The sequence below is a fragment of the Cydia amplana genome, chromosome 6, assembly GCF_948474715.1.
Source record: "Cydia amplana chromosome 6, ilCydAmpl1.1, whole genome shotgun sequence".
NCBI lineage: Eukaryota > Metazoa > Arthropoda > Insecta > Lepidoptera > Tortricidae > Cydia > Cydia amplana.
The window spans coordinates 17,003,517-17,030,180 of record NC_086074.1 but is presented as its reverse complement, the minus strand read 5'-3'; the positions used below and the strand labels follow the sequence as shown (position 1 = coordinate 17,030,180).

At 38.4% G+C, this 26,664-nt stretch overlaps 3 protein-coding genes across 4 annotated transcripts in view; 1 reads left to right on the top strand and 2 right to left on the bottom strand.

Annotated features, from left to right (window-relative positions):
* The window catches only part of LOC134648993 (paxillin-like), a 91,412-nt gene extending 78,181 nt beyond the window's left edge, over window positions 1–13,231 (bottom strand). The window contains exon 1 of one of the 2 annotated variants that reach the window (XM_063503677.1): window positions 13,101–13,231. In XM_063503677.1, the coding sequence (XP_063359747.1) occupies window positions 13,101–13,113 (13 nt within the window). In that variant the 5' untranslated portion in view covers window positions 13,114–13,231. Of the gene's footprint in view, window positions 1–1,504; window positions 1,653–13,100 lie in introns of those variants that run through there. The other variant, XM_063503676.1, reaches the window with a different exon arrangement.
* Window positions 13,232–13,612: 381 nt separating this feature from the next.
* LOC134649272 (protein lin-7 homolog C) lies at window positions 13,613–14,350 on the top strand. The gene has a single exon (XM_063503997.1). It carries the CDS (start codon window positions 13,718–13,720, stop codon window positions 14,312–14,314), a length of 597 nt encoding a protein of 198 aa, XP_063360067.1. The 5' UTR covers window positions 13,613–13,717; the 3' UTR covers window positions 14,315–14,350.
* A 1,154-nt stretch (window positions 14,351–15,504) lies between these two features.
* On the bottom strand, window positions 15,505–25,063 carry LOC134648986 (RING-type E3 ubiquitin-protein ligase PPIL2). Its single transcript, XM_063503660.1, has 9 exons — window positions 24,933–25,063; window positions 24,609–24,828; window positions 23,955–24,264; window positions 23,503–23,627; window positions 22,676–22,820; window positions 21,511–21,659; window positions 20,561–20,712; window positions 18,784–18,973; window positions 15,505–15,729 (listed from the first exon to the last, which is right to left on the bottom strand). Exons 1-9 carry the CDS (start codon window positions 24,962–24,964, stop codon window positions 15,505–15,507), a joined length of 1,548 nt encoding a protein of 515 aa, XP_063359730.1. The 5' UTR covers window positions 24,965–25,063.
* Window positions 25,064–26,664: the final 1,601 nt, after the last annotated feature.

The following is a 26,664-nucleotide window of genomic DNA, read 5'->3' as shown; positions in this document are numbered from 1 at the left end:
ATTTTTCAGAAAACCATGATCAGATCCCATTTTGGTGACAATTGACAATGGGACCAACAAGAAAGTACCAATCAGGCAATCACCAATTGCGTTCATTGCTTGAAGAGCGTTGAGTTCGATTATTTTTATCTGCATACGATAGATCGGAGATCGCATCTAACAGACGAGACGGGTGCAGTAAAAATACCCCAGTTTACAGTAATATAGTTTTTTAAATACTCCATTAAGCAGTTAATGGGCCAGTTAAAGTCAGATTATTATTTGCCCCACCCACGTTTTTCCACGAATAGACTCGGGCGTCATAAAAGAGGCTGAGCACACCGCAAAACATATAACTAATGCTAATGGAACCGAATTAACTTGCTGCCCAACAATTGCAGTGACTTCATCTGACCTGGGATGGCTACCAATGGGGGAGCATCCAGGGAATTCCCGCCGGCTAGCTTGAAGATTTTGAGAATTGAGCACCTTTTTCAACAGGTTTCAAAGAAAAATTATATATGTCCTTATTACTTATGTATGTATGTCCGTAACTAATAGTGGCTAAGCTCAAGCTCACTCCAATTAAACAAGCGTAGGAGATATGGAGACAGACCATCTTCGATAATTGAATATCGATTCGCGGTTGCCGATTGATTGTTGGAAGAATACGAGAGAAAATGTTAAGAATAAATTAATAGAGAGATCTCTGGATGCTGAAATTACCTATGAAAATAATGTTTGACTACCCGTGGCCTATCCAGACTTAAACAACCAACTGCACAACTTTACAAAAACAATCACATGTCAAAAGTTTTCTGCGTAACACCGGATCTAAGTGTATGCTGGTAGCATTTGCCCCGATACGACAAACGACGACCTAGTACCTACAGATTTTAATCCTGCTGGGTTATGTTGTCAATGTGTTCGATCTGTTTTAATAATAATCATCGAAGTAACTTGTTAGATAACACGTAAATTAAAAAACAATCAATAATGTACACGACATAACAATCAGAAACAGAAATAACGTCAAAGTCATTAAGTAACAGCTGGCCGTTCAAAAATTAGCGCAAATCTAAACTAAACGTGTTGAGTTGTTGACACATTAAACGTAACACGCAACTAAACACTCCAAAAATAATCTGGCAACCATCACCAGAATTACAAAAGAGGCGCGCTTCTTTCCGACGTTCCAACACTTGATCATTGTAAATAAATAAACCATGCACTACACCTTACGAAAATAAATCTAATGCAGACACAACACTCAATCGACGGTGATGTTCAATCAAAATACGCGCATATTCACAAATGTAAACATACGATCTTTCGTCTAGTTTACACACGTTTAACACGATCTTTCACACGGAGATTAAATGTCACATTCACATTCAAAAGTTACCACTTTGTCCCCTATCAATATTGAATTTTTTTTACAGTATTACGATTTCAGAGGGACTTTATTGACAACTGACAAAGCGATACCTTTTGCTTAAGAAGAATTAATAAAATAAATACTCACAGCCGGGCGATATACCGTTCTCCTTCATAGCGCAGCGGAACGGATAATAAGTGCCTGGCAGCACCTTGCCATACATTGTCCGATCCATCTTCGGCCAATAGAGTTGTTTTTTAGAAATAAAACACCCACAGTATCAACACTAGTCACTGCGCACCATAATCACAGCCTACACTGCGCCTGCGACACCCACACGCCGCGAAAATGCAGAAAACTCTTGCATCAATAAACAGTTACCTGTCAATCATACGTATAACAGTACGTAAACACTTTAAACTCTGTCATAAGTATACCACTATACTAAAGCGGCTTCAAAAGACTGAGCTACTGGTCAGCGATATCGTCATGCACCTGTCGATAAGTAGTGATAAGTGATAAGGCAATGTCACGAGGGCGAGGTCGCGTGCGGCTAGTCGTGGTCGCGTCCCAGTCGCGACTGCGCGTTGTCGTCGGCGCCCGCGCTCCAGCTCTGGAGATTATTTATACGCGGATCAAGTGCACTCGTCAAAGTTGATTGTTCTTCAAGGAAGGAGGTTGAGGCTACAGTTCTTAGTCCTTGTAGAGCATTGGGTGGCAATATTACCCTAATGAAGTTCTCAACGACTAAATATCTATGAAAAACCCGATAAAGGACTATTAGTAGGTGCTTTTTTTTAAGAGAAAAAATTGTCTGAAAAATACCTAATTAAGCGACCGGTTGCCCTGTTTATCAAAAGCTTGTAACTTGTAATATAAGTGGAAGTCCCTTTCTCAAAAATGCTGTCAAAAAGGGACTTCCACTTGTATTACAAGTTACAAGCTTTTGATAAACAGGGCACAGGTCCTTAAAGATCAGTATTTTTCAATATGTAAGTCGTGAAAGTCGAGAAAAACAAGAGCAGAGAAAAGGAGGTCGTGAAAAATTACGATTAAGAAATTTTTTTACACGTCAAGCGCACTAAAAAAAATTTAAAAATACTTTTATAGATGAAAGATATACCGTAGAAGAATGTTACTTCGAAGGAGTCGTTTGTCGGATTTATTAGTCTAACTAGTAACCCTCTTTGACTTTCTTTTCGATGTGTTTCACTGCTTCAAACTCTTCAAAGACCTTCACATTTTTTTTATTACAATTGTATATAGTAAGTACCTTTTTAAAAACAGCGTTGCACGTAACATCACTAGGTACAGCAAATGCGTCATCTTTAAAACCGTGCTCTTACATAAATTACGACTAATGTCATGGCATCATCATGTAAAACAAAGTTAATTTGCATCTAGTGTTTCCACTACAAAATGAAATATTACCGTTAGACGAGCAATAAAGCAATCAGTCTCTTCAGTACATTTTAAAGATTCCAAACCCTTTGAAGGCGCGAGAAAGGGTGATCAATCACCCGATCTCTTACCGAACATCTTATAACCTTCTAGACACACAATTGTACTTGATCGTGCCCTACTAGAAACAGCTCAATCTGTACAGTGCAAGTTTTATTTTTGAATGCCACGTCGAAGAGAGATACGATGTTAGGAAAGTGATTCGTCGATTTATTCTAATTTCGTTTTCAGTTCCCGCCAAAACACACTGAAACCGACGTCCGGTGCGCGGGAGTCGCGTGACAACGCTTCCGCCTTTCGAAAAAAATCTCAACTTCAAAAGGTCGTAGTTTACTATAACTTTCCAACTAGTTACAACATAAGGTACTCAGCCAGTTTCACATTCCTTTAAAAGTTTACGATAATCACTCGAAAGAAAACTGAAAGCTTTGATCTATAGTTTAGAGCTCTGTGAAATTCGTTAATTAAACACTTCGACGCTACTGAAATCCGACAAAGCTGTGAAATTTCTTAAGAATGCCTAAACGGAGGTGACAGAGCGGGACATCAGTATTAGGTACCTACTTAATTATGAAAGAAGATGTAGACTTTTGACACTGGTGGTGAACGAACGTTTAGTTGCAAAATGACGGATTGCTGGACAGCGTGAGATTGAAGCACCAGAAAGGGATGATTTTAGCTTAGTATATTTTATCTATTAAGTCTCTGACTGCGCCAATTAACGCCAGTTTTAAAGTAGGTACTAGGTACTATAGAGGCAGCTTTTTATGCATTTAACCATAACAACTGTTGTTAGTTTTAACGGTAGCTGAAAAATTACCAAACCCCGACATTTCCACCAAATAAAGACCGTATCGTTTATTATAAATACAACTTTACTTAGCCGTTTTTTCTGGTATTATATTTTTATTTAAAAATTACACATATAGTTTAATTAGTGCTTTAATAATAAGTAACATTTCGTCCTGGGAGATCGACGTAAAGCATATGGTCTGGACAATATTTACCTAATCCTCCCGAGTAACAACAACGATTGTGGACAAATACTACAAGAAAATTTGCGGTTTGCGAACAAGACGAGATATTACACAAAAAAATCTTACTATGTAAACAGCAATTACACATGATTCGTAAAGCGAAACATCTGGGCATAGTCTAATCATTTCTTTTAGTTGGAAAAAAGTTATGGATCTGTGCATGGTGGCCTTTTAGAGAATATGGCATGTTACTTACGACAACCCCGACTTTGGTATACAATATAACCATCATGGAGCGTTTCTATCGACCTGCTCTAGCCGTGGTTCAACGCCATGAATGTCCGTTAGGCTTTGGATTTCGGTAGATTCTTTTAGCTGTTTCCCTCATTTCGCTTGCGTCAGAAATTGACGGGAATCCAAAATGTTGCATAAAAAGTCGTCTTCATGTAAAAATTAAAATTCACCAGATTTATTCTGTGGATGTTCAATTGAGCAATCATGAAAAGGACACTTAGATGACATATTTTGGCAGCATATTAACCTTCTGTTTCTTTAAATCGTACCAAGGAATCGGTGAAATAGTCGCAAGTTAAGCTCGATAGGCTTGTCCAAATTATATTTGCTAGACGTTATTGAAATCATCATAAAGTCCCTAAAATAAAATAAATGTAAAACCTTATATCAGATGTGGCTTAAAAATACCCCCAGATTATACCCTAAGAACATAGTAATACAAAATAATACACACGTCAACAGTTAGACCAGGTTTTTTCTGTATTTATAACAAACGATACAGTCCTTATTGCACAGAACATGACTTCCATTCAAAAAACGCACCTTATCTGTTCAATCGTTTGGGAGCTACTTACATACAATGCTTCGGGTAGACCCACGTGCACATGTTTTGCATCAGGTGTTTAAAAAATCAGTGCAATTTGCCATGTAAACCGGGCGTACCTATACCTATGAAATTAGGCACATACTTTATTTATTACCCCTGTGGAATGCGAGAATGCTATGGTGAGGTCTTTTACCATCACCGACAAAGGGCATTAAACATGCCATTTAACACAGTTGTTCATATAATTACTGAGTTTAGCATCGACCAACGCACCAGCGCACGCCGCGCCGTGACTCTGGCGTGGTCTATAGAACAAATTGCAGTAAACGTGTGTCTTCCTAACCTGGCCCCTATTGTTTCTCTAATAAGGAAGTCAATATTTGAGCTAAGCGCAGGCGTATGGTCCGATGTTCTGCACACTAGCTGAGTTGTTGCTTCATGAGACCAGTACCTAAGTATGATCTCCATGAATAGGTCCCACTGCTGAGGCATAGATCCTGTAGAGATTCATTGTATGCACACGGCTAATTGAAAATTTGTACGCGTGATCAGAAATAGTTAAATCATGCATTAAAATAAAGAGTGACGGATTAATTAGGTACCTATACTACAGTTTTCTCTATTCTTAAAAACTTTCAGTTTGTCCCTCCTACTGTAGGTATGAAGCAGGGATGTTGCGGATGCCGATTTTTTGACATCCGCGGATGCGGATTTTTAAAGGCTCACATCCGCGGATGCAGATGCGGATGCGGATGTCAAGATAGGTACATAAAAAACGTCAAATATTACATCTTAGTAATTTTTATTTCAAATAACCGGCCACGTGCGAGTCGGTCTCGCGTTCCAAGGGTTCCGTACATTAAGTCCCACTCACGCTTGACTGCTCATTTATTCTAATAGGTTTATTTGGTTAATTACTAAATTACCTAGCAGTCTTCAGTTACGCCGATGCTAAGACTTTCCTGTACCGACCTGTTCCACATCCGCATCCGCATTAAACTCCACATCGATTTTATGCGGATGCAGATGCGGATGTTGAAAATAATGCGGAAGTTCCGCGGTTGCGGATGCGGATATTCGCAACATCCCTGGTATGAAGGATGAATTCCTAACTAACTATGCATCATGGATAAGCAACAGGGTACTTAAACTCGTAATAGTATGTTTAGAACGCTTTCCCGCAACACAGGCTTTGCGTAGCCGAGCCTCACAACCTGGGACCCCAAAATTGTTGTAAATTTTATTATGTAAATGACTACCGTTTGTCTAATAAGAATACACTATTGCTTTTACGTGTCACTTATACTGGATGTAGTGAAGCGATGCGCTTAGTCAGCGTTGGGAGCAACTAACTACGTGCAAATACAAACAAACCACTGCGTTTATGACGAAAACATAGGCTTGGAGGGAAATGCTAGAGCTGTGGGAAAGTTGCGCGCAAAGCTAACTGCGAGCTTAGTAAGCTTACGCTGCCGTGCCGATGCCGTGTTTAATGACCTCAGGCCAGGCCAATGTTGCCAGATGGTCACAATAGGCACATTTTTCGGTCCTCGGCTGTACCAATGCAAAATGACAACAAGAGACCTGCTTCCCTTACACTGGAACCGTTTGTGTTATAACTAGTACCCGTAGTACAAGCTTTGCTTAGTTTATTTATTTATATAAGTAACAATGAAGCCAATAATACCAAAGGTTAAACTGATTAGTCTAGACAGCTAGAAGAGAGCAATGTGCTTGAAGCCGCGCCAAAATCAATCCGACCGCTGCCAGCAGTGAAATGAAACACTACATCAATCGTTTGTACACCGAGTTTATTGGAATAATATTTACGATTACTCGCGATTATTATGGTTTAAATCAAATACGAGCATTTATCAAATCAAACACAAATCGAATTACAAAGCAGGTCGCGTTTTATAAAGCTAACGCCTAGATTTTAAGTTAAAATTTTCGTCGAATTTATAATAAATTTATTTTCACGCGACCATCGACTCTACGTTCTCCCGGGCCACTCGTAAAACCCTGGTTTTATGGTGTTTAAAATAACAATATATATTTTTTATGGCAGTAATAATCCTTTTCCATAATGGGTCATCTACTTATTTAATAATATAGGTACTTAACAAACTATGCTGCCATTGTTCCCTGGCTGACGGTACAGAACAACAGTCAAAAATTTTATCTACCTATTACCTACGTTCAAAACAACAGAGACGCGCCAAAGAGAAACTTCTAAAACGACCAAAATATTTTATACATAAACAACAAAGTATTTTTTTTATTAAGTACCACTATTAACCAGGCAGTAATCTTTGACCAAAAAAATAGCTAAATTACGCACTCATTAAAAAACGCACAAAACTTGTCCCACAATGGGACACCGTTTATCATACGGCGGAACACGCGTACACTGGCGGGCAAGCCGCAAAGCCGCGGTGACGTCAGTGACGTCACTAAGCGATGCCATGGACGTTATCAACGGCCTGATTCCCTCCCTGTATAAATACCTGGCTTCGTGGGAAGAATGGCGTAAGTAACTCATTATATATAGTCTCTCGTTATAGTAGGTGTGCTTTTGGTGTGCTGTTAGCGGACGGTAGTGTGACAGTCAAGTTTAGAAAAGTGCGTGTGCTAATTAGTTCTGTCGGTTTGAATAATGAGGGAATGGAATTTAAGAACTAATTTCCTTTATCCAAAAGGTTTTAGTTGAATAATTTGTCCAATATGTACTTCATTCGAGAGCCATGTTATGACCACATGTTTTGGTATTGATTTTAAGTCCTTTGGGCAAAAAGTAAAATATCTTTTTCTCAAACATGCAATGAAATGTCGTCGCTCCGGGCGTTATATCAGGCTTCGAAGTATCACGTTTAGGGCGGAGCAACTCCAGAGAACTGTAAAGGAATTTCATACGAAATTGAAGGCCTAGGCCGGGAAGTAATTTTTTTTTTAAATTCTAATGTAAACATGGGGTCTGTGTCCATGAACAGACTAAACAGCCGAATTATATATTTTTTTTTATATTTTTGGTGAATGAATGGTTATCGGACCAAAATATCCGTGTTAACGCCTGTTATACACGAACGTACTGATATTAAGAATACGAATCTGTATGATTCAATGTGTTGATGAATAAATTTAAAATTTTGTCTATACGTAAGTCACCAGAGACCATAGACAATATTTAAAATCCTCTGCATTTATTTTATTTATTGAAATTGAGATTCTTATTATCAGATTGTGTATAATGGCCCTAATAAGGTCTATTCGAACACTACACACGCGAAATACGGACGACTTCCGTAAAAAAAAACAATTATGGCGGGATTGGAAGAAAAATTAAAAAACTTTTGTTGTGAAGTTGGATTTTTATTATAAAGATTATAAATTTGTTTTTTTGAGTGGTGTATTTTTTTATTTCATTGCATGTTTGAGAAAAGCACTATACATGCCTAGCCGTGAAAAGGTCTTGCCGGCTTCGTATCACTATCCGGCCTCCCTACGGTCGGCCGGCTATACCTACTCACCCCGCAAGCCCTTCTTTCCCGGCGTCTGCAGTAATGTACTATTCCCATTCAAATGACATGCCAGAAAAATATTGCCACAGTAATTTAAAAAAAAACGAAGGGACCTATTTTAAGCCTATTTTACAACTTTATAATAGTGGATATATATATTCTATCAAATTCGTGGTAAGACATTTATAATATACATACATACTGCTTAAATTTGGAGCCAGTGAGATCACCTTGTTAGTAAAGTATATGAGTCAGTTACAACAACAACAACAACTTAGTTAGTCACAGAAATAAGCCTCCTCCTTTCACGCTTTGCCGTATTTATAAACAAAAAGAGCAAGTTTAAAGTTTAGGTACTAAATTTCAATATAACGCTGTACGTGGACAGGATATTTGTTATCTATACGTCAAAAAATCTCTAATTGGTTAGTAAATATCGAGGGAATGGTGTTATTAGAAACCTACAAGTTTTTAGGTGACTTGGGCGCGTTCTTTACAACTTTGTCAATATTTCCTTTCTTCGTGACATTTGTGATAATGATTACTGTGCATGGTGGATTAAAATGTATCCTAAAATTACTTAACTCTCTAGATTTAGGTAACCATAGGTATTAAAGCTCTAGGGTTCGAGAAAAATTCAAAGAAGCTTTGAAAACCGTAGTTTACAACTACTTAACCCATATATGCCCATCGGGTCGTTGTCGTTTTCCACCCGCTAGCAAAGACTCACTCACTCATTAAAATTAGTAGGAGAAAGAGTTCGTAAGCTTCGAATATCTAGAACAAAAACTAATTATGGGGATGGGTTAAAGTTATGATATCTAGGTATATGATATCGCCTATATGAGGTGGCATTTATCTATTAGTAAGCTAAACACTAGGATCCGTGACCATCCAAGTCGAGAAGAGCTTAGTTACATTAACATAGTCAAATGAACCATAAAGGTCAATACATCTTTCTCTCTCACTAGGATTTCAAAATAGTACATACTGGTATGTACCTACCTACTGTACCTAGTAATTTTAAGCGAACGAAGCCACAGGAAAAAGATAGTTTAAAATATAAACTGTCAAAGTCAATGATTAAGCTTAAAAGAATATTATGCTCTGATACACACACCAGGTTTATTGAACCCATTACTTTGAAGTAGGTACTTGTAGGTTTGTCGATGTGTAATTATCTGTGAAAATTTACCACATTGTGGGTTGATAATAAGGTCAATTTGTAAAGGAATCTTGGTGGCATTACTGCCTTATGAACTATCGACAACAGGCCCTTTGCTTGCACCGGCACAAATTGTGTAACAGTCCCTTGGTCCTGGCCGGATGCGCTAGGTGTGTCACACGCGTAACATTGCGTTGCGACACCGCATAGCTAACGAAGCACAACGACACAATTAACTTGATTAGAAACAACGGGAGTGTTCAGGATTAACGGCTTAATGTGACCATTTTAAAACATCGTAAGTCCGTTGAGTCACATAAGCAGATACGCCGTTTTTTCTAACGGGGTTATGTAAGTGGACATTGGGTGTGATAATGGCCTAAGGGAATTCTATACGCATCGTTAAGATATGGGGTTTAGATACCTATGACGCCCGCTGATGGCCACAGGGCAATTATGAAGACTAAAGTCGCAAGAAAAAGCTAATAATTGATATGATCAAGGTATTGTGAATTGTAAACAAAGTGGGTCAAAGTCAACTTGTGAACTTTCATTGAGGTACCTTTTAAGATAAAAAAAAACCGTTTTTATGGCAATTATAGTCCTGTTTATTAAAGTTTTATGTATTTTATGCAGCTCATCTAATTTCTGAAATTAGTCCGGTTTCCCCACGATGTTTTCCTTCAAGAGCGAACGGTAAATATCAAACTAAGTACTCGTATATATTTCATACATAAGTTCCAATAAATTTATTGGTATTACCTACAAGCCGGACTCGACTCGCGACCTTAGGTTTCAAAGTCGAACGCCTTACCTCTAGGCTCCCCAACTCCACATGCAGAGTTCAAATATAACTCCGACTGACAACGTAATGGCTACATTAAAATACCCATTGCACGCACCCATGGTCATTACCGTCCTAAACTATTTCTGTACTGTTACGTTACGCACCAATCAATTATCCGTCCAGCTAAATATACACGGGAGAATGCTATCCGTCACTGAGAGCACAAAACATTTGGGTCACACAGAAGGACAGCTCATACAACGCATATGAACAAGCAAAAGTCACGAATTTATTATAACGAGGCAATTTTATATGAGGGTACTTGAACGGCTAGCGTCCTCGAGTTTTGAGATACCTAAGTAAATTCCCGCGGCTGGCGAAGCTGTCGCTCTCCGCAGCAGCAACACTTGCACCTGATTGCAACAATCGCGAACCTGCTGACTAACTCTGAATGCAAGCTTTTATGGGGAGGACGCCAGATTTCATGACAGCTTACATTGCCGGCAAGAACTTTTTATTTAGGGCCATCAAAGAATAACTTCCACAGCTCTATTCGTTTCTCGCTTGGTCGCCAAGAACGGGACAACTAAGAGCGGACCTGCTGTAACTATAGCAACGTTACGTTGATCTGGGGTTATGGCTGAAGGTATGTGGCGATGTTCGTTGTCAGTGTAGAATGCGCAGCATTAAGTGACAGCTATAAACTGGGAATGTAACAGATTCTTCTCTAAATTCAGGACGCATATTTTAGGAACTTTACGGCCTAGCCCGTAATATCTTGATCTGCTCTCCTATGTCAACACGAAACCCAATTTCATTTCAGTCCGTCCAATTAAGGCACAGGAATGGCTGAATTTTAAAACTAAGGTCTAGAATTTACGCAATTTAAAGGTGACTCTATGACACAACACGACGTAAACCGTAATTCACCTTAAGAGTAGGTGAAATAGGATGGTTTCGGGGCTCGACTTATATAGACTCCATTATCAGGATAGCTTTCGATTAGGTGTGAATGAAAAACACGAACGAAAAAGGTATTTCTTCAACAATTTTAACCCCTTGTTTGTGTCATGAAATGCGTTACATTACACAACGAAGCCCCTTCAAACGAAATAGGCTAATCGTCGCAACGACCTTTGCATAGTCTGTATGTATACCCTCGGTCTATAGGCCAGGCGTTTTCCCGATTAGAAGGCGGGACCGTCCTATTACCCTCATAAAAGGTCTTATGTCAGTATAGGATTACCTGGCGATGGTACGTTTTGGCGTGTTGGTATAGGCGTCATTAATCAAACGATGAGGGCGTCCGGCGTGTTACGAAAACGGCCAACGTGCAGCATCGCAATGCGTTAGGATTTTCATCATCTTCCTCGCGTTGTCTCCGCTTTTGCCACGGCTCATGGGAGGAGGAGTTTTTACGAAAGCGACTGCCACACCACTGACTTTGATTTTTTGACTTTGTTTCCAACCCAGAGTAAACTAGACCTTATTGGGATTTGTCCGGTTTCCTCACAATGTTTTCCTTGACCGAAAAGCTACTAGTAAAGTAAATACCAAATGTTATTTCGTAAATAAGTTCCGAAAAACTCATTGGTACGAGCGGGGGTTCGAACCCGCAATGCAATGCGTTAGTATTCTAAAAATGAATAATGCAGCGGTAGTTCTTTCCTACTAAAAATAAAATTATGCTGTTTCTTGCTTTTCCATGCTTGAAAAACCTATATATCTGTTGATTCCACTGTGAAAGTGGTCATTACTCATTATTACCTACATTGGGGGTTCCATACAAAATTAGTGGTAGTAAGAACGCAGGGCAAAGTATTTCTATTGTGCAACCATATGTCAGTTTGCGGTCACAACACAACTGTATAACTGGGTGTAGCATATACTAAAAATCAAAATAAGTTATACAGATGATGAACTCTACACCACAGGCGGTCTAGCATGAGTTGCGTTCTTGCGCGCGAGTCCATACTTGGAGTCGCGCACGAGAACGCAACTCATGCTAGACCACCAGGTACTTACTTTTCCAACTTTTTGGAAACTTTCTGCAACTTGCACATCTTTAATCCATTCCATACACATTGCTCATGAGGAACCCGACAGATTTTAACCACACAGTAGGTATTGAAAGATTAGAACTAACATAATTAGTATGGTGGATGGTTCCGTTGAAGTATCTATTTATAGGTAAAATTTAGTATAGGGTGAAAGGAACCCATTAACTTCTCTAAAGCCAGACTTTATACATATTACGATTAAATTTTAATTCTTCATGAAATCAGTTAACCTTTAAAATTATCCTTGTTTTAATTATACCATTTTTGGCGAATTTTATGTTTTATCCAATGTTTCATTCTCCTTAAAGAATTATTTTCCTTAATTTCTCATGATGCAAACCAACCATAACTACCAACCAACCATAACTAAATTATATTTGGTACTTAAAGTTACCTAAATACTTATTTAATGAAAACACCTAGAAGACAAATAAATTCAAATAATGTTGGAACAACTCATTAATCTGCAGATACTGCAGATACAGCCACCGCTATTCTTAATCTAGATGCTAAAATGTCAAGACATAAGTGTTAGTATTAAATATTATTAGCTTCATAACCTTTAAATTTATAAATTGAACATTGGACCTTTGACCATGATCTTGGCAATAATGTGATGAATGACCCAGATGATTCACTATTTCAGTACTATACGAACATAAAGATTAAGCGATGTACTATTTCGGAAACGAGATATTTATTTTAATGCCGAAAACTGGGTTAATTGAAGCCAGGTACGAAGATAAATGTAACTAGACGACCTAATTTTCGCTTTTCCAAAATGAGTTGATACAGTCCTATATCGAGACTTTCTAAAAAGGTTAGCGCTGTAACGTAAATTTAGCAGACACGAACCCAAGAATTTTGCAATAAAACACGTCATTAAGACACCAGAGCAAGTAAAACAGGTTATGATAACAGCAAATTAACTCACCCAAATCATCCATGGTGTTTTCCAGAAATCTTTCACACTATAACTATCTAACTTGAGCTTTTTGTTTTGGCACCACTAGTAAACAACAATAAACATTATATGGCTGAATAATACTTAAAAATACTGCAAAGAAAATGCAAGAAATAACAACCTAAATATGGCAAATAGCGAATTGTTTGGATTTGTCATCAATGACAGCCAGCCGTCAGTGAATTCAGTGATAAAAACTCACGCTGTTTGAAACTTTGATTTGATCGCCTTAAATCGATGGAAAATGAACTCGTGACTCAAATAGCTTGCCTTGTCACACCTAGCACGTTCAAATTCATGATTATATTTTAACTTTATCAGCCATTTAAATATTTAATTTCCAATAACACTGTAAAAGATGCTGACAAAATTATCCTCATGTAATATTATTGTAAGTGCAAATTGATTGAACAACAAAGTTTTAATATTAATTGTTCTTTATTTTATTCAAAATGTGGTATGCGTACTTTATTTTACATACGTAGTTTCTGAATGTGCGCACTTGCTCATCTTTCGCAGTTGTATTGATTGAATAAATAATATAAATTCTTCGAGACTTGTGAACAGTGCTACATTTATAAAACAATATGAGCACTACAGGAGAGCAGTTGACGTTAGCCAGGGACATAAAGAGAGCCATCGAGCTGCTCGAGAAGCTGCAACAAAGTGGTGAAGTGCCAGCTACTAAACTCGCTGCCTTGCAGAAGGTGTTGCAAAGTGATTTCCTGAATGCTGTTCGAGAGGTGTACGAGCACGTCTACGAGACTGTAGATATCCAGGGCTCGGCTGACATTAGAGCTTCAGCCACTGCAAAGGCGACCGTGGCTGCTTTCGCAGCCGCCGAAGGCCATGCTCACCCCAGAGTTGTGGAACTGCCGAAAACCGAGGAAGGCTTAGGTTTCAACGTAATGGGCGGTAAGGAGCAAAACTCCCCTATTTACATCTCCAGAATCATCCCTGGTGGCGTTGCTGACCGTCACGGTGGACTGAAAAGGGGAGACCAGCTGTTATCAGTGAACGGCGTATCCGTGGAAGGTGAGAACCACGAGAAAGCTGTAGAGCTACTAAAGCAGGCTGTGGGCTCTGTAAAGCTGGTAGTCCGGTACACTCCCAAAGTTTTGGAAGAGATGGAAATGAGATTTGACAAGCAGAGGACTGGACGCAGACGAACCAACTACAATTAATAAACAAATCTTCATGCTTGATGTTCAAGCTATGTCTTATCAGTAAAATGGATCCTTATTGATGAGTGTCTTAGTACGTTATTTATTTGTTAATGTTTGACCTAATTTTCATATTGACTGCCATGCACAGTTTTACATGCTATATTTAAGCACTTTAAATCATGGTTCATTATTGGATTTTTGCCCTGTAAATATGTATAAGTGAGAGACACTTAGAGCTTCCCCACAATATACTAATATTAATGCATTTACTTGTATGAGTTGAAATCAGCAGTTGGTTATCATTGTAAAGTGTGTGCCATGAGTATAGTTTGACAGGACTATGTTCAGGATAGAGTGGATGGTGGCATAGAACCGCCGCATACATAACAACATGGAAATCCATGAAAGAAGGATATGGTCAGCAGTGGACGCAAATATGCTGAGAAGAAGAGAGTGGATGGAACAAGACACGGTCTTTGCCCCCTTATGTGATAGACTGATCAAGTGAACATTCTCACTGAGTCAGTCATAAATTGCATATGACATATATGTCAAATGATGTTTTTAATCCCGTAATTAAAACAAATTTCACCTTTGGCCACACTTTTTGATTGTAAAGCTCACTATGGTTTTTACATTTGTAGGCATCCTTATAAAAATAATAACCAACTGTTATTGAATGTGTTGAAAATTTAAAAAGGTAAAGTGTTATATGCATGCTATATGCCTTATTTAAAAGTCATTATTGTATCATTGATGCCAAATATATTTGACTCAATTTACTATAAAACATTTACTTGTTAGTAGTATTAGATTGAATGCACATATTGTATTATGTTAGATGTTAAGTATATTATTATAAGTTAACTTATAATTTTTAATTTACTCAATTTATAAGTCATCTATATTGATATTATGAAAAGGTACTTAATTGTGTTTAAATTATATGAGTTATACAAATAAAAAAGGAAAATAAAGTCATAATTTGTTTTTATTTTACAAATATTTACATCTTATGAGTTACAAAATAATTATTTAACTATTTAGAACACAAGCTATTGATATCATTATAACAGTGCTTACAGTGCTAATATCCAAGGCAATTTGTGCCATGATAACAATAAAAACTGTGCCCCCATTTTCAAGACAAGATTTTTTTGCTCTAGAACTCTGTTATAATAATTACTCGAGTCCATGTTTCTAACTAACTACCAAGCATCAAAACTCCCAAACTTATAATTTCCCTCTTTCTTAGCCTTCTTAGCCGGACTCTCATCAGGCTTAACCTTGCTGCTAGAAGGTTCTAGATTTAGATATTTGCCCACTCCGGTTCTGAACACTTTGAGAGGTTGTGTAGAAGCCTTTTTGGGCTTCACACCTGTGCCTGCCTCTTCCGCCTGCTTTTTTAATTCTGCTGCTCTCTCCTCCATAAGCTGAAAAAGAGAGACAGAATGAAACAATTGTTGTAATACATGTAGTAGAACACTATCCATAAAAGGAGGGCCTTTCATGGGTTTCAAACTTCGATCAACACGGGCTTCCGACACGTCGGAAGGGATAGGCCCAAGCGACATCTTAACATACAAATCATTCTGCCATTTTTCGCGGGGGGAACGTCAACACAGTCGCACTTCTCACACACTTACGTACAAAATCCAATCTGTAATGACGACACGAATACATAGAAAATAACACTACAGAGAAAAATCTTGCACACCTCGATCTGTTTTTGTGCACGGACGAGTCACAAGTGTCACAACACGCACACAACACATTTTCGTCGAAGAATTTTATTGTTTTCTGAGAGATGAGAAGTCGGATTTGTCGCTCGACCGATTCGCAATTTGTACTGGGCGAGCAAAATCGATAAATCCAACATTTACATGAGACTAAAATATAATAATTGTGTTTAAATGTAATTAAACGTATGATATGTAAAAAAAATATTACATGTGAAATGTAACACCTTCTTTTTGTAAATTTGATGTTCCCGACCTACTACAAAAAACTACAAAAAACCGAGCAGTTGGCATTTTTTGCTGTGTTCACTCGCGCGTCTGGACTCGGTCTAGTTTAAAATCCGAGCGCAACTAGTTTTATTACCCGCGCTAGATCAGTTGATCTTGTACCTAGGCAGAGGGGAAATAGTGCGAATGCCGGGTCCCTTCCGTGTTGGTCGAAGGTTTCAAATAGTAGTTTATGCAACAGTGATATAATAAGGGTTCTTAAAATTCAAGGGTCGAAGTTACAAAACGAGACGTAGTCGAGTTTTGTAAAAAAAGACCCGAGAATTTTAAGAACCAATTATGAGCTGTTGCATACATTACTTTTTCTATGACAGCTGCAGCAAAAAAAAAAAAAAAAAAAAAAAAAAAAAAAAAAAAAAAAAAAAAAAGAGTTATTATTAAAAAAAAAGAGATTATTAAAAAAAAAGAGTTATTATTTAAAAAAAATTGAGTTATTATTTAAAAAAAAAAGAGTTATTATTGTAAATGAAAACATACCTCTTTCAATCAAGATGATCGGAACTTGTATCTTTAAAAAAAATAAAGCAGTTGTATTATACTTATAAGATGACTGCTAGCAGTCATCTTATGAGCCTATAGACAAAGCATTCAAATGACATTGCTTTAGATATCACTGTCAGTCATTTAATTGACACATTTAAGTGCTGGAGTAGAAAAAGTAAATTAGAACAGCCGGGTTAGCACATGATTGACGCGACAGTATCTTGCGGCGAGATACTGTCGCGCCAATCATGTGCTAGGCCTACAGAACCTATCAATTAACAACCCAGAATTAGGGCTTGCAAATATTCGAAACTTTCAGATATTCGAATATTCGACTTTTTCTGACGACGTATTCGAATATTCGAATAATTATTCGAATATTATAAAAAATAAGAAAAGGAACGAAAAATCGGTTTATTATCGTTTTATTCAAAATCTTTTTTCACATATTGCTAAAACTAAGAATATTTGGCAGAAATCCACTTAATTGACTAGATTTTATCATCCTACTATTTATAAGATGCCCACAGTTATAAAAACAAGTAAAACTATTTAATATTTCTAGATATAACTTATTATAAATGCGTCGTTGCGTGAAATAATATAACTTTAACCATCCAAACACCTAGGTATGCAAGATATTTTTTTTAGTAGGTAATTATTTTCCGATTTAAATTAACTTGTAATCACTCAGAGGCCTGTAAAAAGGCCTTTAATTTCATTGTATTTTGAATCTTTATTGACTTTATTTGTTTTGGCAAGTTATTATTCCTAATGGTCGGCTAATTATATAATATTGGAATATTTAAGGGAAAAAGTTAGTTGAGTACTGGGTGGATTATTCGTCAGCTAAAGGTGCATGGTTAGTTAGCTTACCAAGTTGGGCAGGTTTCGTATGATTAAATTTGAGAATTGCTATAAGTGGCAAGGTTTAGACTTCAAAAATTCGCTTAACGTACGCTTGTACTGAATAAACAGAATGACCCTTTAACTTAAAACTTACGCACCGTAAAAATAACATACTTTTTGATTTCGTTTTCTTTTAAATTGAGTTAGGTTTCACTGAATATTCATGAAGTCTATCGAGAGAAATACAGTAAAAATATTATTTCCTTCGTATTTGGGTACCTACCGTTCCTCATTTACTGTAAATACCCGTAAAACACACAGAAACTGTAACTACAGCGGATGACATAGATTTTTTTTATAGTAATAAAAAATATTCGAATATTCGAAACCTGAGCGGCCGAATATTCGAATATCAAAACAGGTCGAATATTCGACAAATTCGAATATTCGAATTGCAAGCCCTACCCAGAATAGACCACCTTAGAGAACATTTACCAGAATGGTAAACTCCTAATAGTCCTAATATTTCTGTCTTAGTTTGGTATTTAAAAAAAGGCTCATTTTATTTGGTGTCTGCTGTCTGATCTGACAGGCTTTGCCCCTAGGGGGATCAAAGATATCATATACACAATTAATATCCATATCCCTTGTGATTCTTTTTTCTTATTAACAGATTCAGTGGCGAAATCCCGACTATCGGGTATTTTATGATTTCTTTCCCAGGCCGGACAACCCGATAGTCGGGATCGTGGTACTAGTTTTATATAACGACATTTTTGTGGCCTGGCGCTAGGGTTGCCAGATCGAAAGGCGCTATTATTGGGAAAAAATATCAAAATTTCGGGATTTTGGGCCTTAAGTCGGGAAAAAAACCATTCAACATAAATTAATTGTATTAAAAACAACGATATTTTGCATTATTGGCTAGTGCCAATAATGCAAAACGTGTCAGCTGCTCTGCCCAATCTCGCCACGGCGCGCGCCCTGACGTTTTTCGGGACAATTTTCACTTTGTCGGGAATCGTGAACACATGCTAAAAATCTGGAGAATCCCGACCATCTGGCAACCCTACCTGGCGCGGATGTCTTGTTAGGCTAGCCACCCGGCTATGAATGTGTTAATCTTACTTGTTCCTCAGCCTCAGCGAATGGGTCGACGAAGACCTGCGCAGCCTCAATAATAATGTCATGTATGGGCCGGTCCTTGTTGTCCACTCCGATCTGCTCCATGGTGTTGAGCGTGTCCACTCCGCCGACCAGCTTGCCGAAGATCGTGTGCTTGCCGTCCAGCTGCTTGCAGGAGCGGAATGTGATGAAGCTGGAATTAAAATGTTTATAACAACATTTAGAAACTAAGTATAATGAAAAAACTGGCACTTGTAGCAGAGGTTGTAACAAACTAAAGGCAAAGTTAATTACGGATGCACTATACGCTGTAAATGATTTCTTTCAGCCATCTGGAACCACCTGATTACTTGCCAAAGCCCAATATTAATATAAGGTATAGTGAGAATATACCACCAAATAATTTAATTATAAGTTGTTAATGTAAGATTGTTATTTATTTATTTTAGATTTAAAGTTGTTAATGTAATATTTTTATTTATTTATTTTAGATTTAAATTTAAATTTAGATTTAATTTTGACTACATGTGATAGAAATAAGTTATACCTAATTACTGTTAATCTTCTTGATAATTAAAATATATTTTTTTAATTAGATAGACATTAATAATTAAAAATAGATTATAATTTGCTTGATGCTTAATTTGAATTTGTTGTAATGGAAATAATGTATTGACATGTAAAATACTTCTATTTTATCAATAAAAGTTTGATTGATTGATTGGTCACATTGAATTGTTTCTAAGTTTCCAACTGCTGGGCAAAGGCCTCCCCCAATTTCTCCACAAATTTCTTCCCAGTGCTATGTCTGGCCACTCCTTTAAAAAGGTATGAATATATGTTCTGGGTATGAATCATGATCAATTGGAACCAATTCTCTGACAGCGCCATCTATGTTGAGCTTTGCGCTAGCATTATTATATTTTTATTTATTGGTGCTATTGGCAGTCAAAGGGTCAGTTCTCAAGAAAGGAGTGGAAGTGGCAATAAGATCCGATTCGAATAAAAACGAAATTATTTAAAAACAGTTGCTATCCGATGGCCATCAGATTATTGAATGCTCTTCCGAATAATCTCAAAAACGTGTCCTTAAAAGAACTGAAAAGAAAACTTTCACAATGGTTGCTAGAGGAATGCTTCTACTCTATCAACGAATTCTTGAAGAGAAATGAATTTTTTTCGTGAAAATAGTTTAAGTAGTTATACTAGAATAAGTGTTTATATTTGCATGTCTTTACTGACAAAGCATATGGAACTCGATACCTCTGTTGTAAATACCTTTGTACTGACCATGTTTTAAGCAATAGTTATTTGTACAACAAGAGATCAAAGTTTGATATTTCTTCGAGTGCTTATTTTGAGTCCCGTGCAAGCGAAAGATTCTATACTAGATTCACGAGAATTTAGAATCTTGAGCGTAGTAAGGGACTCAAAAGCGCACGAGATGTAAATAACTTTGATCTCGTGTAGTTCATAAAACTTTTCACCTCAGCAGTGAGAACATATTAGAGAACCCGAAAAATGTATTCCTTCTTCATCACTTACCTATTCACTCGACATGTTTTTTAAGATATACCAACAATTAAGTTTTCACCTCAGCAGCTCGAACAAGGGTACTTTGCTACTTAAAAACAGTGAGCAAAATCGCATTTTGCTCATTTTGTCTCACTCGGTGAGCAAAATGCGATTTTGCTCACTGTTTTTAAGTAGCAAAGTACCCTTGTTCGAGCTGCTGAGGTGAAAATTAAATTTCTGATTTACTAATTGAATATACACTTACAACTGTGATCCATTGCTATTGGGCCCCGAATTAGCCATGCCTAGCACGCCGCGCCCCGTGTGGGACAGGTTCGGTCTGATCTCATCTCCGAAGGGCTTCTTCCAGATTGACTCTCCACCGAGACCCGTGCCGGTTGGATCGCCACCTTGGATCTAAAGTAAAGTGTATCTTTTTAATATGTAGGTAAATTATATATACAGTGTGGAAAGATAAGTCGGGCCCTGGAGGGAAACTACCTTAAATCCTTAAGCTGGCTCATTTTACTTAAAGGAGACATTCCTTTATTTTTAAAAAGAAACAAAACTGCATTCAAAGATTTTCTAAAACTCGCTTGCCTCGCCCGGGACTCGAACCAACTAAAAATTCCAAAAAATAAAAACTCGCAATTTTATTCTACTAGTCGATACAGTTAATGTTAATGATAACATTTCTCCAAGAAACATTAGGTCTTAAACTCGTCTGTCGTACAAAAAATCCATAAAATGTAATATTTAGTACTCATGATTTTTTTAGACAAGCCAAATTGAAGAAAAAAAGAAAAATACTTTGAATGCAGTTTTGTTTCTTTTTAAAAATAAAGTAATGTCTCCATTAAGTAAAATGAACCAGCTTAAGGATTTAAGGTATTTTCCCTCCAGGGCCCGACTTATCTTTCCACACTGTATAGTAGATAAACTACTGTCACTGTTGAGCGAATATTCACTACTGCAACTTGCAAAATCGCAAGTAGGCAGTATAAGTTTGTCAGCATTCTAAAATAATTCAGTATAGTACCTACTCGGCGAATTTTGCCGGAACAGATGATACCGGCAGCTTTTTGACGTGACCACAGGGATGTTCTATTTTATGAAATTACTTAGATTGATAGATATATTTCATATATTTCAATGGATGAGAGGAGATCATTACCACAGTAAATGCACCTCACTCCACAGTACAGTAACACTCACCATAAAGTTTCTTATAGATCTGTGGAATTTGGTCCCGTGGTAGTAGCCGTTGTTGCAGAGCTTTATGAAGTTGTCGCAGGCTTTCGGCACGACGTCACAGTACAGCTCCAAGTTCAGCGGGCCGTAGTTGGTAATCAGGCGGACGTAGCCTGTCGAGGGAAGGGTCTGATTTAAAATAAATAATCCCAAAGACCACTTTATCACTTACTATCGTCATACAACCAAATTTAAACCTCCACATACCATAATACCACAGAATAAATAATAGTACTAGGTACAGAAGATTCACTATCTAACAAATCGCGTCTATTACGACAGATAGGATCGCTAGCACAGAATAAATAATAGTACTAAGTACAGAAGACTCACTCTCTAACAAAACGCGTCTGTTACGATCAGCACAGATATGGCCGCTAGGTGGCGACAGCGCCACGCGCGGCTTATGGCTTTCCCCAAAATTGGGGCGGAACGGATGTACTTTTAGCTACCTGTAGCAAAGCGACGAAATCGCGGAGTGAGCCACGCCTGCCGCTAGGTGGCGCAAGCGCGAGCAGGCGTCCGTTCCGTAGTGGTGCGCGGCAATTACTATGGCTAGACACCAGAATTGGTGTAGCCGCATGTACTTGTAAGTACTTGTAGCAACGCGACGAAATCGCGGAGTGAGCCACGCCTGATACTCCAAAGCAGGGATGTTGCGAATATCCGCATCCGCATCCGCAACCGCGGAACTTCCGCATTATTTTCAACATCCACATCCGCATAAAATCGATGCGGATTTAATGCGGATGCGGATGTGGAACAGGTCGGTACAGGAACGTCTTAGCATCGGCGTAAGTGCTAGACTGCTAGGTAATTTAGTCATTAACCAAAAAAACCTATTAGAAATGAGCAGTCAAGCGTGAGTGGGACTTAATGTACCCTTGGAACGCGAGTCCGACTCGCACTTGGCCGGTTTTTTGAAATAAAAATTACTAAAATGTAATATTTGACGTTTTTTATGGTACTATCTTGACATCCGCATCCGCATCCGCATCCGCGGATGTGAGCCTTTAAAAATCCGCATCCGCATCCGCATCCGCGGATGTCAAAAAATCGGCATCCGCAACATCCCTGCTCCAAAGACACTGGAGACTCCCTCCAAATTTTTAAAGTAAATTGAACATACCTTTCTTCTTGACCCTGTCGTACTTGACGTCATCGGCAGCAATGATGGCCGCCTCGTGCACGGTCTCGGGCGCCATCGCGGTGGATGTGAAACTGGCTGCTACCATGCCGGTGGAGTAGTGAGCTGCGTTGAACTTGTCTGCTACCTGAAACAGTCCATTACAGATTTATAAGTTGTTGCATCAAATGGCCTTCAAGTATTATGTAACGCAATTTTTCACCCCCCCTCCCTCCCACGTAACGCGCCGTAACGTTTTTCTGTACCCCCCCTCCCCCTAGTAAAACGTTACGTAACCACCAAGTGACCATTTTTTTACCTAAAGGCCACAATTATGTGGCGTAAAGTACCGGAAAGTCGCTAAAATACCTTTGTTATTGTTTTAATCGCGTTAATATTATTAAAAACTATGTTACGTAACGCGTAGTTCAAACCCCCCCTCCCGCCCCTGTAACGCATCGTAACGCTTTACAAGACCCCCCTGCCCCCAAATTCGTTACGTAATACTTGAACGCTCCCATATCTAAATCCTCATCCTCACCTGAAGTGGTTTCCTTGTTGCATCCTAAGCTAAGTAAGAATCAAGTCTGCTTTTGGCAATTTAATAAAGCCCAAAAATTATGTAGGACAGGCACAGGATGGCCATGCCAGTATCTTGCACGAGATTGATTACCCGTCTTTTTTTTCTCTCTATTAATCAGAGAGAGATGGGAGTGCTTAAGTATTATTAGGCCGGCTACAAGACCCACACCTCTAGTCTTAAAGCTACTTTAAGCCATGCATTCTGTCTGACAAGATATCATGAAGAATATTTCGAGAAGTATACATACCTCCTTTTTAGTTTCCTTCACTTCAGGCGCCTTATAATCTCTTTCCAGCTCATTAAGAATGTCTTTAGTCTCGGCTGAGACAGATTTGAGTCTTGCATGTGGATCCTTTCTTAGTGCAATTTCCTCTGGAATACAATAAAATAATTTCTTAATTAGTAAACAAATAAAAACTTGATTGATGAACCTACTATCATATGTATTGTCAATGTTTTGACTCTACATTTTTGGTTTATTTTAACAGTTTAAATTTAAACATAATTAACATGAAAACTATCATGTAACCTTTCAGGAAGAAGCAAATGCCTCTACCACACATTATAATCAAATTATACCATATTTTCTGGATCTTAAAAACTAGACGGTGCATGACTGACCTTTATTTACCATTAAAAACGGGTGCATGACTGACCTTTATTTACCATTAACTTTTTCATAGAAAATTAATGACTTACCTTCTGTTTCAACTCTAAGATTATTCTTAACATGATGAAAGGTTGATATATTGAATTTGCCGAGATGACTCGGATCCTGTATAGTTATTATGTCAGCTCGGACAAATGGTGTGTCACTGACCAAATCCTTCCAGTTCTTTCCTTTGATATTTAGTTGTTCCACAGCCTCATATGAGAACACATTTCCCGTAGCCCTGATGGCCACAATATGTGAGTTCTTAGTAAAGTTCTTGAACAATACTGGGCAATGGTAATCATCTTGTGCATTTTTAAAGAAGTTTAATTTGATCAAAGACTTTACATCTGCCTTCTGGAAAATAATTGTTGAAAATAGTAAGATTTTACACTAATAAAGTAAAGGATTTTTTAATTGATAACTGTGTACATAAGATGTCATATACAGGAGATATTGAATCAACCGTTGTCCATTTCGAGCATACAATATGATCTTAAAACTACTCAATATACTAGTTAGCTTACTTACTAACTTATACTTAACAAACTGGTGATAATAGATGCATTATGTCGAAAATTACAGAGCTTTTTCATTTTTTCAACATTAGGATGCAGATGGCAGTAAAATTTTCCAAAGAGGTTAATTTTGTACACAATCTCTTCATGGTCACATGTGAATGAGTAGCAATACGTACTTACCTTCCCTGTAACTGGGTTGATTTTAAACTTTTTTACAAACTCCAGGAATGCTTGGAGCTCGAACACATTGCCATCGGCGTCGCAGTAAGGGTCTTCGAACGGCTGCAAGCACAGGCAGCAGTGGTCGAACGGAAGCCTCTTGAACGACGTGTCTTCTTCCACAGCCGTGCCTGAGCGCTTGCCCCCGTACAGAGTTGTCCACTCTGTGTACGTTAAGTACCTGGAAACAACATTTAGTTGTAAAAGGGTGTGAAAACTTAAACCAAATGTTTCTTGCTTAAACGAAATAAGTTACCCCTTGAACTTATTGAACATGATACAAACATTTTATCCTTTTGGTGCTGTCTTTTACCCATTTTGATTGGTTTTCAGTTAAAATGTATACGAATAACTTAATATTTGAAGTAAATTATAAAATTCAGTATTGGTAACAACAATACAACACACGAATATGATATGAAAATAAACTTAAAACTTATAATATTTTCCCTTTCAAAGAATGAATTTTATTCGTGGGGTATAACGTCGCCTTTTGCATAACGTCTTATTATTTTTTTAAATAGAAAATTAATCAATTTTCTTTCCGTAATCGAGCTGTTTATCTGTCAATTTGACATTGACAGTTAAATTCTATCTAGTCTATGGATTTACCCTAAGTTTGTTTAAGTAAGATAAAAAAATATCGTATTGAAAACAATTAAATATAAATAAATAATGTAGAACAGCGACGATATTTACCTGCCTGGCACACAACTGGTGAGAAGTAATATTTCTGACAACATAGCCAAAATTACTTAATTCGTTAGGTTGGTATTTGCAAAATGTCTGACCAATAACAAGAAGGCATTTCCGTGACGAAGCTTTCGCGCCCGATTGTTCTAAAAAAAAAAACAAGAAGAAGAACCTACCTACCTTTTGAACCTTATTGGCGTTTTTTCGTATACATGCCGGGCCCAGTCCGTACGTACACCTATATAAGCATGACGGACGACTCTGGCTCGTCAGTAATGGAGAAACAGTGCAAGTCGTGCGGTGGTACAGACCACCATCGCAGAAGCTCTGCGAAGTGTACCAACTACCTGCCTCCGATTCGAAAACGTAAATTGAGTGATGGCGCAGCGCAAACCCTGGATATCTACGTCGTCAAACGCGGTCTGTGCTCCGCGTTGTGTCCTCTTCTCTCGCCTCAACGCCGATCCAGACTGCTCGAAGAGATCAGACGGGACGTGCGTGACCTGTCGCGCGTCTACGTCCAACTGGGCATATTTTACAATCTCTACATGAAGACTGCCCCCGTTCTACCTGATGTACCGGATGTGTTGAATTTCGTTTACGCGATGAAGGGCAAAGGACCGTACGCCGAATCATACACTAGGTACTTTGGCGATCACCGTCGTTACGATGGTAAGCTGCGCTCGTTTATCGTGCAAGAACTGGCCAAGCGGTATGAGACCACACTGCGCACCAACATAACTATGCACGCGTATTCGAGACTTGCTCGCTACTTCAAAGTGAAGCGCAACGACGAACGTCTCTTTCGAGCCTACTATAACAGGATTTTGCCCGACGGCGACGACAATACGAGCCGGGAGATTGCTCGCGTGTGTACCGTCATCAACAAGGACACCGTGGAGGGTTCGCGGTGGTGGAAAACCATACCCGAATGGATGCGCATACAGCAGGGAATGGAGACGCGCAGTTTCCGTCTATTTCCACAGCCGTCGCACGGACTCAAGCACGTGATGTATACATCGACAGGATGGTTCGAGCTACTGCGTCGAGTCGCTCCCGATACCGTCCCCGGCACGTGGAACAAAATTACCGATCATCTTAGTCAACTATGGACACCGTGGTTGGACGTGCCGGCCGCTAAATTCGGCTGTTGTCTTCAGACGGACGGCGTGAGCGTGAGTCTCTCGATGAATCGGTGCGCCAAGCCACAGATGACGGAGAAAAAGAAGAAGCGGTGCGTCGAGTACGACAGAGTTATAGCGGTGGACCCCGGCTCGCGCGTGCCCCTGGCCACCGTCGAATCCAAGCGGTACTCCTTCAAACG